Below are 11,448 nucleotides of genomic sequence, written 5' to 3' on the forward strand. Positions count from 1 at the left end.
CAATCGAAATGCGATATAACTTCGCGATAGCCGGATAAATGAAATTGCAACTACTCGTTGTCAGAATTGATCGTATATGAGCTGCGAGGGATTTTTCGTTTCATATCGAATTGCGTCACGGTATCATCCAAATGCTGCAGGAACGGGCGTGGAGTGAGTGCGGAAAGTTCCGTCAACGTGCGCGTCTTCGTTATAGTGTTTGCTGACCATCCTCCGGTGACGATAGGCTAGCGGCAAGAAATGGACCAGATAACTAGGGCTAGCGGTGTGAGTACTATGCGTCTCGCGGAACGGGCATATAATTTTTGTGCAAATTTGATTATCAAAACTTGGTTCTGCGTGTGTTTCAAAGAGCGGAAGAACTGTGAAAAGAGATGTCCGGAACGTCTCAGAGTTGTAATATCAGCCTGGTGGGCGGCCAGTCAGTGAAGCTGGGTGCTCTTTCCGCGCCATCGCAGAACTGCGGACCTTTCCTTCCAGCGCTCAATGCACAATGAAAAGAGGTAGATTTCTTGTCAGTCCAGAAGGACGGATGAAGCAGGACTTGTTCCTTATCCCTTGAACGTCGTTGGCTTCAGAAAGGGAAGACGGGGCCGTCCGGATTGGTGGCGGACAGCAATTTGATTAGACCCCGCCGGTCTGCTGCAGCGCACAAACGCCCGGATTCATCACACGATGTACCCATCCCATACACGCCTCAATTTAATTTAGCTGACCCTTATCAGTTTTAATCCTGCTTCAGACGGGATAAAAGCGAACAAGGTGTTAAAGAAAATCGCTGCGGATTCGTAGTCGTTCTAGAAATATGAGACAGTTCGAAATACTAATTTTTGCAAAATGCGAGCGCTAAGACTGACGCTTGTCGAAAAATCGAAATTTTGATCCGCTCCTTCGCCAATCGATCGTTCGTGCTCCACAGAATCCACCGTCAAACCATTATCCCAATTACGTGAGAACAACCAAAAAATACGGCCGAAAGGTAACATTCTCCCTCTACTCTGCCCGCGGCAGGATTTGGCGGCCGCGAGCCTCGGCCACACCGGAGGTGCCGCCAAGTCTCGCGATAGTGAATGTGAAATTATCTCCGAGCCCCGTGCACGTCTTTCCAGTCGCGATCAGGCCAACCAACCAAGGGCCCCAACGCACGGCAAGCTCCGCCAGCCTCCGCCAGACTCGGTCCACCTTCCCTCGGCCGAGCCAGCGCGTCCGCCCGCACGTCCACCGTCACAGCGTGCTATTTGGACGCTCTGTGGAGGTCGTGCTTTTAGATTGATGTAACGATAGCAATCTCAAAAAGTTTGCAAGGCTCGAAATTAACAATATCTCGATCGCTATTGAACTGACGGACTGCTAAACGGTGATGCAGGCGAGTTGTCTGAGGGTTTGCAAAAGTACCGATGGCAAACACGCATCAGTATGAAAATATGGTGTCAGGATCAGCTTTCCCAACAAGGCTACCAGACGCGGCTCCATTTGTCGCTCAACGACTGGCCGCTCGCCTATATAGTCCCCACAACCGGGGTGTGCGTAGCAAAATAAGAAAAATATCGCAGGCATCAGATAAGACTTGCACTCCGAAAAGCCCGGTCAAAGTCCGAGCGGTGTCTGAGAGTGCGCTGCGGTGCGTAGATATTACCGCTCGGGCTCGAACTAGCACGCACTGACAGCGAGTGGAGCACCAACCATGTGGGGGACGAATTCTTCGAAAAGCAGTCGCGTCGAAGACCAGACGGAGTCAACGGGCTCTGACCTTGCGCATCGTGCAATCGCGACTATCTAGTCACGAGTCGCAAAATTGACGCAGACCCTCATTGTGCGAGAGTCGGCTACTTACGGCGACTAGTTGACCAATAATTAACAAGCCAAATGGCTGATAATTGATACGCAGCCTGACGTTCAGCCTACCTAGCTCTCCAAACTTCAGCTACGCCGACGATCGAAAATGAACTACATCTTGAACATGTGACTCCGATGGAAAAACGAGTAGTTGCTAATAGGTGACTGCAGGTCGAATAGGACGTCATGCCATACGGACGTGGCTTGCATAGCCGTTCCGCTATCAGCAGCTTGCAGTCTTGCTTCTGTCGAGGTGTCTACCGGCGAGAAGAAAGCAACAAAAGTTGACTCGCAGTCGCCGGACGAACGAAGGCGAAGAATCGAACACGGTGATGATGGCCAAGAGGATTTGCGATGGGAGCAGAAATTTGGCATCGTCTTGGTACTACTACCCCTGAGGTCCGCTCCAGCCAGCTCCCGGGCCGGCCCCCTCAGGAAATCGATCCCCGGCGGCGAGCTCTCAGGAGCTCTCTAATTTAGTGCACGCGGCAGACTTCTGAGCGCGCATTCGCGAGTCAAACCCAAGAGTCAAGACGACAGCAAGAACTGAAGGATCGAAAAGACATGGCCGTGACGGTGAGATGATGGCCATTCTATGGCAACCTGAGTGCTGCCGCGCAGGAAGAGACGGGATCTGATCATGCGCGGTTTACCATAATGCGCTTGCAAATGCGTTTTGAGCTGAACGAACATATGAGGACTTCAGGAGTAGGATTGCGAGATTAACCCACAGGACCGCGCATACTTGGCCTTGGCCGTGGTTGGCTCTTGTCCTGGAAAGAGCTTCCGAAACGTTAATCATTGTTTGCGGGCAAAGTCGGATTAGGGCTCGCGCGTAGGAGCATCGCGCGGGCCGTTGTTGCGGGCGCTACGGCGCGCGCCGAGACCAACCACGAGACTGCGGCGCGTGTCAGGTCACGCCGATAAGCACCCTCGTCCGCTCCGCTGCCGCTCCTGCCGCCTGGCTAAACAAAATTCACGCAGGCCTCGCTTGACTTCGCGAGCTGGCAAATACGACCAGAACATTGGTAATTCCGCTGGGAAATTCCTTATGTGCAGCATCTTCGCGAAGATATCGCCGTCGCATTAATCTACGCACGCGGCCAGGGCCGCCAGGAAGCCAAGAGCATCGCTGCTCTCGTCAATGCGCGCCGAGAGCTGATCTTGGCTCTTTCGGTGGTCTTATCTCTCAGCACTTATAAAACTTTAACCACCCCTGCGCACTGAGCAGCAGCAGTAGGAAGCAATAACGCCCGAGCGGAGGCCACTGCTGTCCTGTTGCCCGCTCAGTAAATTTGTGTTTGTGGGTACGTATGACCCGTGCAGCGGGGGAGATACCGATTTTTGATAAGAGAGTGGAGACAAAACGCAGTTTAGGATTTAGCGGACCCTGTCTTGCAGCAAGGTCTCCGTCATATCCACCGTCTCACTGGCGTCCGATGTAGGATATAAGGGGATATGGTGCTCGTTGTGCGTCTGCGGCCTCTTCTGGTGTTTCTGACTGTCGCCGAGCCTGCTATACCCAATACCAGACTAGCATACAGCAGCCATGGGTGATACAGACGAAATCATCAACGAGAAGAGCGCTAAGCAGCTCGGCTCTATCGAGGTCACCTCGACCCCGACCGATGCTGATTCTATCAAGGAGAAGATTTACAACAGACTTGATGAGAAGGAAGCTGCCCGCGGCTTTGGCGCCACCAAGTCCGATGTGTCCAAGGTCATGGACAAGATCCTGGAGATCAGCATGGAAGAGGCCATGGAGATTGTTGACTACGCTATGGATTTCCACCAGCACGACAGCAACTTCCCTCGCCCACTCATGCGCCGTCTGGAGCTCTTGAAGCAGGGCCCCGACGCCTATGGCTCCGATTTCGAGACGTACGAGTACGATCTCAAGACTGAGGCTTGCTTGATTGGTTACTACTCTCCCTATGCCGAAGTTCGCGCTGTCACTAATCTTGAGGACGACCCCAATGAGACATGCGAATCCTTCCGGCAATATCTCGTTGGCTCTATCTGGACCATCGTTGGCACCGGTGTCAACACCTTTTTCTATCCTCGTTTCCCTAACATTCAGCTCTCTGCTGCCGTCGTTCAGGTGTTCATCTACCCATCTGGCAAGATCTGTGAGTGGGTTCTCCCGAAGAAGGTCTTCCACATCGGCAAGTATAGCTTCACCTTGAATCCTGGACCATGGACATACAAGGAGCAAGTTCTCTCAACCATGATGGTCGCCGTCACCATTGCCGGCGCTTACTTCACCCAGTACAATCTTCTCGTACAGAAGCTACCGCGATACTACGACAACGACTACGTCGGTGCTGGATATCAGTTCCTCATGTGCTTTTCGTCTCAGTTTTTTGGTCTCGGTATGGCAGGTGTTATGCGTCGTTTCGTTATCTACCCCGTCAAGCAGATGTGGCCAACAACTCTGCCCACCCTTGCGCTGAACAGAGCGCTCGTCACTCACACTGAGCACGAGGGTTCCATCAACGGTTGGACCATCTCTCGATACCGCTTGTTTATCTTCGCGTTCTGCGGCATGACGATCTACTACTGGCTTCCTGGATACCTCTTTGAAGCTCTCAGTTATTTCAACTGGATGACCTGGATCAAGCCGGACAACTTCAATCTCGCCGTCATTACCGGGTCGGACCTCGGTCTCGGTCTGAATCCGTTCCCTACATTTGACTGGAACGTTGCCAACAACATCTACAGCGTATGTATCATTTGTTTTGCGCATATTATATCCAGATTCGTGCTAACGCTGATTAGAACGTTGTATCCGTTCCATTCTTCTCATACTGCCAGCAGTATATCGGCGCGGTTATCGGCTTTTTCATTATCACTGCCCTGTACTACTCCAACACCTACTACACCGGATACATGGATGTCAATTACAACGGAGCGCTGGACAACACTAACGCTGCCTACAACGTCAGTCGAATTCTTGTCGATCAGGTTTTGGACGAGCAGCTTTATCAGTCGTACTCCCCCCCTTACTATTCTGCTGGTTACATTCTTGTCTATGGCACATCGTGGCTTCTTATTCCACTCTCCTTTTTGTACCCCATCCTGGAGGAGTGGCATACAATGTGGGATGCGTGCAAGAATTTCGTGAAGGCTATTCGTCACCCAAGAACGAGACTTCCCATTCACAAGTACGATACTTTCATGCGCATGATGTCCGTGTACAAGGAAGTGCCTGATTGGTGGTATGTGTCTATCACTGTCATTTCATTCGTTCTTGCTGCCGTTGCGCTTACGGTTTACCCCACCAACACGCCGGTGTGGAGTTTGGTTATCGTTGCGCTTGCGGATGCTGTGTGTTTGCCTCCCCTCGGTATCATTCAAGGTGTCAGTGGTTATCAGATCGGTATTTGGATGTTGCCAGAAATTATTGCTGGTTATCTTTTCCCCGGTAACGGTATCGCAAATTTGATCCTGAAAATGTATGGCGCCAACATCGGCACCCAGGCCGATACGTACGCCAGCAACCAGAAGGTGAGCCATTATGCTCGTATTCCGCCGCGCGCGACCTTCCGCGCGCAGAATATCGCAACAATCTGGCAGGTTCTCGTTGCCCTCGGCATTGTCAACTGGCAGCTCAGCAACATTAAGAATCTTTGCGATACTGATAACGTCGAGAAGTTTACCTGCGAGTGGGTTACTATGATTTTTACCGATACCGTCATGTACGGTGTCATGGGCCCGCGTATTGTCTTCAACTACCTGTATCCAGTCTTCAAGTGGGGTTTCTTGTTCGGCTTCGTACTGACTCTGGTCTGGTTCGGTGCCACCAAGCTCTATCCCAAACTGCGAATTATCAACCCCAACGCGTTTTTCTTTGGCATGTCCTACTTCACCCCGTGGAACTTGTGCTACTGGACTGCTGGTTTCTACGTCAACTTCTTCTTCAACTACTTCCTGCGCACGAGATACCTCGCCTGGTGGCAGAAGTATGCGTACGTGTTGTCGTCCGCACTTTCAGCTGGTCTTGTGCTTTCCGCCGTAATCATCTTCTTCGCAGTTGAGTACAACCCCAAGGACGTCACCTGGTGGGGCAACGATGTCTCCTTCAATGGTGTTGATGGTGGTGTCGGTAGACAGACGTTGTATGAACTTCCAGAGAGAGGCTACTTCGGCTGGGAGAAGGGCAAGTTCCCGACGTAATTTTGCTGTCTTGATTTTTTTCTCTGGAGTGGAGACCGATGCCTGAAACTGTTTCTCACGGTTGAATGTGGCATTGTCAGGAGAAGTGTTTAATATTGCGGAAATGAATTATTGAAGTTCTATGCTTGACCATCGTTGATTCATAAAGTCTATTTATGGACACCTGTGCTGTTGGACTTACAGCTAGCTGTTTGATGAATAGTGATGTGTGTAAGACACGTCCGTAGACTCGTTCAGTTTGACACATGCGGGAGATGATGGGCATATCGGTATGTTCATCCAGTTACAAATTTACTAGCCATAAGGTACAAATGTTATAAACGGTACCAATTTTCTCATAGTGGTTGGGTTGAGTGCGAAGCAGAGTGCGAAGCAGCTGTTGTGGCGCGCGTATCCGGCTGTGCGCATAAATAAGCGCAACGCGTCAGCACGTGATTGGCACGTGCTGACGGCCGCAGTCACTGCGGCGCAACGGCCTAAACCTTGTCGTGATCGCGCGATTGCAATCGAAATTTGGGAGATTGAGGCGCAGCTGGCAGATACTGCTCGCGTGCGGTCTATGTAGATCTGCCACAGCCCACAAGCCACAAAATCAACCGAACAGCAAACGCCAACGGCATAGTCGTTTTAAGAAGGCATTCATCGGCACCCATTATGGGTGACCAGTATTAATAATGGCTGACGCTTGGCACTGACCTACATTGGTGGTTGCAGACTCTGGGATGGCTTTCCCTACGCTTGTCCCTAGGTAATGGTGAATTACTATGAGTTTACCATAGTTTTTTTGCGCTAATTTTGCATCGTTAATGTACTGAATTAGCAGCACGGGCTGTTCTTCAGGTAGACGTCGGTAGGCACACCTGCACTTCGAATTGCTAATCTGACCGTTTTTTCTTCTGAGGTTTCCACGCGTCAGTGGCTTATGCACTATGTCCTACTTGATCGCCCGTCTATTGGGCAGGTATCGCTCATCGTTCACGATGATTATGTGGTGGCAGTTAGACGTTTAATTTCCTCCAACCTGTTCTTATTCCTACATGCTGGAGATCGCAATTTTGCCTCACCTAGACAAGACCGGAGCGTATTGTAGCAGAAAGCCTAAAGTGAAACGAGTATATACCATGCTGGATGAAGGATTGAGGAGTTATCAATTCCTGTTAAGCATTACGTGAAGTAGTTGACGTAGCCAGGAGATATTTTGGCGATATGAGAGATTATCGGTAATTCATTATTTCGCCGGTCTCTGACGAACAACACGTTTTATCAATTACGCGATACAGTGTCAAATGCACGTCAGTTGATAAATTGTATGAATATAAGTGAACTAGACGGAATATGCCAAGACTGGTGGTTGTGGAGGAGGAGTTGTAGCTAGCACGCAATATGTCAAAGCTACTGCAAAATACTTGACTCGCGCTCTCCGGCTAGACGCTTGGACGAATTGGCACTAGCTTGTACTAGCTTATTGCGGCATCGTAAAACCTGCACAGAGGCATTATTCTGATTGATTGGGGAAATCTGGTGGCTGGCTGGCTCATGACAATTTGGTGTCTGCAAGCTCTCATCGATCGCGAAGGTGTTGTCGACCTGCGTGTTCATAGTTTCGCAAAGATCAAACAATGAAGTGGATAATTTATGCTGCTTTTTTGATTGCCCAAACCGCATTCAAAAGTATCTCGCGTCAAAAAGGGACGTGCTACAAACTGGCTGCTGCGCTGATATGCATCACAACACAGCTGGCCCGAGAGCCAGATACGATATCGGTCAGTACACACTGGTCGAACAGACTAGAGAAATTTTTCGCTCAACCACAGAGCGTCTACTGATTTTGATTCTGACTAGAGCTTATAATACCCGCGATGTTTCCTCGTCCTTGAGGAAAGAAAAGCAGACAACCCAGCACTGATTCTCTGTTTACTGCAGCAATCATGTATTCTGAGGAAAAAGGTTATCTTCAGTCGGAGACGGTCTTGGATACCACGACGAGTATTACGGATGACGAGAAGAAGAGCGTGAACGTGTCTACCGAGCATGATGCCGAGACCATTATTGACCGAATTCGTGCCGCTGGTGACATGGATGATATTTTGTCCAGTGGCTACGCTGACTTTTTTGTGGACAAGCTCAGAACTATGTCTGTGGAGGAGGCAATTGAGGTCCTGACATATGCGCTTGCGTATCATAGCCATGATATCAATTTTCCATCGACGACACATGATCGAATCACACTACTTCTTGAGGGCGAAATTGCTTATGATCAGGGTCCAGCTTTGTACAACCTTGATTTGCGATTGGAGGCGGCGCTTATGAAGTATCATTCGCCATATCCGGAAGTCCGCTCCGTCTGTACACCTGTCGATGATCCAACTATGCCAGTGGAGACCTTCAGAGCCTATGCTATCGGAATATTTTGGGTTTGTGTTGCCGGCTTCATCAATCAGTTGATCTATTTCCGACAACCCCACTTCTCGTTGTCCTCTCAAGTCATTCAGATACTTGTTCTTCCTTGCGGTCAATTCGCGGCTCGTTTCCTTCCGAATTGGACTTTCAGAGTGGGCAAGTACTCTTTCGCGTTGAACCCCGGTCCATGGAACTTCAAGGAGCAGATGTTCGCGACCATCATCACTAACGTTGGAGCGGCTAATGCGGTGTGGGGTCAGTACTTCCCAGTTCTTCGTGAGAGTATTTTTTACGGTGCCACCTGGTCCAACTACGGATTCAATTTGCTGTTCAACATCATCTGCCAGTTTTTCGGTCTCGGCTTGTCTGGAATTCTTCGTCGATGGGTTGTGTATCCGAGCAAAGCCGTATGGCCAACGATTTTGCCAACTTTGCAACTTAATCGCACGCTTCTTGTCTCAGAGAAGAAGATGAACATTAGCGGATGGACCATATCTAAATACAAGCTGTTCAACATTTTGTTCGGAGCCAGTTTTGTCTATTTCTTCATTCCCGATTACCTCTTCACCGGACTTTCAATTTTCGCCTGGATCGCTTGGGCAGCACCGAACAACAAGAACGTCGCTTATGTTACAGGCTCATCGATTGGACTAGGATTCAACCCTTTACCAACCTTCGACTGGTCTGTTATCAACTATTCGACTCCGCTAGTTCGTCCTTTTTTCAGCTACATCAACCAGTACATCGGTGCGCTTCTTGGTGGAATAATATTGCTGATAATGTACTACTCGAACTTGAAGTACTCAGCTTACATGCCACCGAACACTTCGACCGTCCATGATCGGTACGGAGACTCATACAATTTGACGCGAGTTCTTGATTCGGACGGGGTCTTGATTCAGTCGGCGTATGAAGCCTATTCGCCTCCGTACATCTCTGCCGGTTATTACATGTATTTGTGCTCAACATTCACGGCCTACACTTTTGCATTCGTCTATATTTTCATCAGCGAGTGGCGCACTTTCAAGGAAGCTGCTATTGGCTTGTACGAGAACGTCAAGTACCGGAAATCGTCCAACTACGACCAATACCGCGATGCTCTGTCAGTCATGATGAAGGAGTACCAGGAAGTTCCCGACTGGTGGTTCCTGTTTTTCTTGGCATTCTCGATCATTATTGCATGCATTACACTTAAGGCGTATCCCACGAACACCCCGGTCTGGTGCGCATGGGCTATCTTCCTCGTCGCCGTTGCGATTCTGATTCCTGTTATGGTTTTGTATGCGACAACCGGTTATTTCCTCAGCACGAACAATTTGGGCACAATTTTGGGCGGATACATGGTCCCGGGCAGTGGCATCGCTTGTCTTCTTATTCGTGCACTGGGATACTGCGTGGAAGATCAGGCTGAGAGTTATGTGAGCGATCAGAAGCTTGCGCATTACGCAAAGCTGCCACCGCGTGCGGTTTTTCGAGGACAATTGCTAGCTACCATCTTTCAGGTCTTTATCACATCAGGCGCAATGGAGCTTGCGCACGGTATAGTTGATTTCTGTAGTTACACTCAGCCGTCGCGATTCTACTGCGCATGGTCTCATTCAATTTATACTGGAACTCTCTTGTTTGGTGCTGTCGGTCCGAAGCGGACATTCGACAATCTCTATCCGTTGATCAAGTGGTGTTTTCTCATTGGCGCTCTCGCCGCGATTCCGATTTATTTCCTGAGATTCAAATTCCCGAGATATCTGCGATACTTCCACCCGGTTGTGTTTATCGGCGGCATTTCAGTTTTTGGCACAGGGTATAACCTTTCATACTACACGGTGGGCGCGTATTTGTCTATTCTTTTCATGTGGTACTTGCGCACGCGAAAGCTCGCCTGGTGGTCCAAGTACACGTACATCATTTCTGCGAGTCTCTCAGCGGGTATTGCGTTCTCTGGAATCCTTATCTTCCTGGCGTTGCAGTATCGGCCAAAGACTCTGTCTTGGTGGGGCAACAACATAACGTCGGCGGGTATTGATGGTGAGAATACGGAGGCGCTGAAAGACATTCCAGCGGTGGGGTATTTTGGACTGGCAGACGGTACCTGGCATTAGCATATTGTTGGTCGAAGTATTCTGCAGTTAATTTTTGTATTGCCACTGAAGAGTTAGACAGAATATCAGAAGCATATGTCTGTCTGTTACACAACTGGTTCCTCACTCGAAGCACTTGATTCGAACTGCTTGAAATCACCGGAGACATACTTCTGCGAAGCACATGTGACAGCAAGTGAGCGAATTAGTTATCTATCGCGGGCTTAGAGAGCATTCAGGCAGGTAGGTTCACAGAACAAGTTAGGCAAAACGGCATGCGACTAGCATTACAAGCTGCTGCATTCAATTTAGAGAAACTTGCTTGCGTATCGTGTCAGCGCCGGAACTCGGTGTGCGTACAGGCCACCGTTTAGTGATAAACTAAGAGGGAATAAGTTATCTAATGCCAAGCAGTAATTGGTAGCATATGTATGCGAGCGCCTGAGTGCACGCACGTAATTATTATTGCGCCTCTGCGCTCGCAGCTACTGAGCACCGGCTGTTCCGACGACTGCCCCCTATATTTTAAGGTTTGGCCTAACCCTGACTATATTTGCCCTAACCGTAGGGGAGCGCATCAGCCATATTCAGCGCGGTCCGTGCGCGTTCAGCTGTGACCCATACTATATCACAAGCACATCCAAGCGAGCCCTAGTCCTTAAACACAAGCACCATGACAAGGCTTGTGAATACATATTCGCCTGAATGTGGATGCAAGAGTGATCTTGATTTACCTTATATGGAGACTGAGCCCTCATAAAAAGAGAGCAAAGCGCGATTAAAAAATTGAGGAGTCAATTCTAGGCTCTGTAATCGAGACGCCGGCGCTGCAGATCCGGATCATCGTGAGCACGCAGCTGAACAGAGCATGGCGACGCTAGGTTAATTTCCTAGTGTTTCAAGAGAAGCTCGCAGATTCACACGGTCGGCCAGCGTGCGAACTGCGGATTAGCAACCT

General features: G+C 49.6%; 2 protein-coding genes across 2 annotated transcripts; both read left to right on the forward strand.

Moving 5' to 3' along the window:
• Positions 1-3,385: 3,385 nt before the first annotated feature.
• On the forward strand, positions 3,386-6,012 carry V1518DRAFT_369090 (OPT oligopeptide transporter protein-domain-containing protein; the record flags this gene model as incomplete). Its single annotated transcript, XM_066901261.1, has 2 exons — positions 3,386-4,558; positions 4,615-6,012. 2 exons carry the CDS (start codon positions 3,386-3,388, stop codon positions 6,010-6,012), a joined length of 2,571 nt encoding a protein of 856 aa, XP_066762505.1.
• Positions 6,013-7,636: 1,624 nt separating this feature from the next.
• V1518DRAFT_410395 (OPT oligopeptide transporter protein-domain-containing protein) lies at positions 7,637-10,880 on the forward strand. The gene has a single exon (XM_066902588.1). The coding sequence runs from the start codon at positions 7,941-7,943 to the stop codon at positions 10,509-10,511; it is 2,571 nt and encodes an 856-aa protein (XP_066762506.1). The 5' UTR covers positions 7,637-7,940; the 3' UTR covers positions 10,512-10,880.
• Positions 10,881-11,448: the final 568 nt, after the last annotated feature.

This window comes from Limtongia smithiae (genome assembly GCF_038497785.1).
Source record: "Limtongia smithiae strain NRRL Y-17922 unplaced genomic scaffold V1518scaffold_1, whole genome shotgun sequence".
In the NCBI taxonomy this organism is placed as follows: Eukaryota; Fungi; Ascomycota; class Lipomycetes; order Lipomycetales; family Lipomycetaceae; genus Limtongia; species Limtongia smithiae.

Coding starts and splice junctions, on each gene's coding strand:
- V1518DRAFT_410395 (XM_066902588.1), top strand. CDS start 7,941: ATGTATTCTGAGGAAAAAGGTTATCTTCAGTCGGAGACGGTCTTGGAT.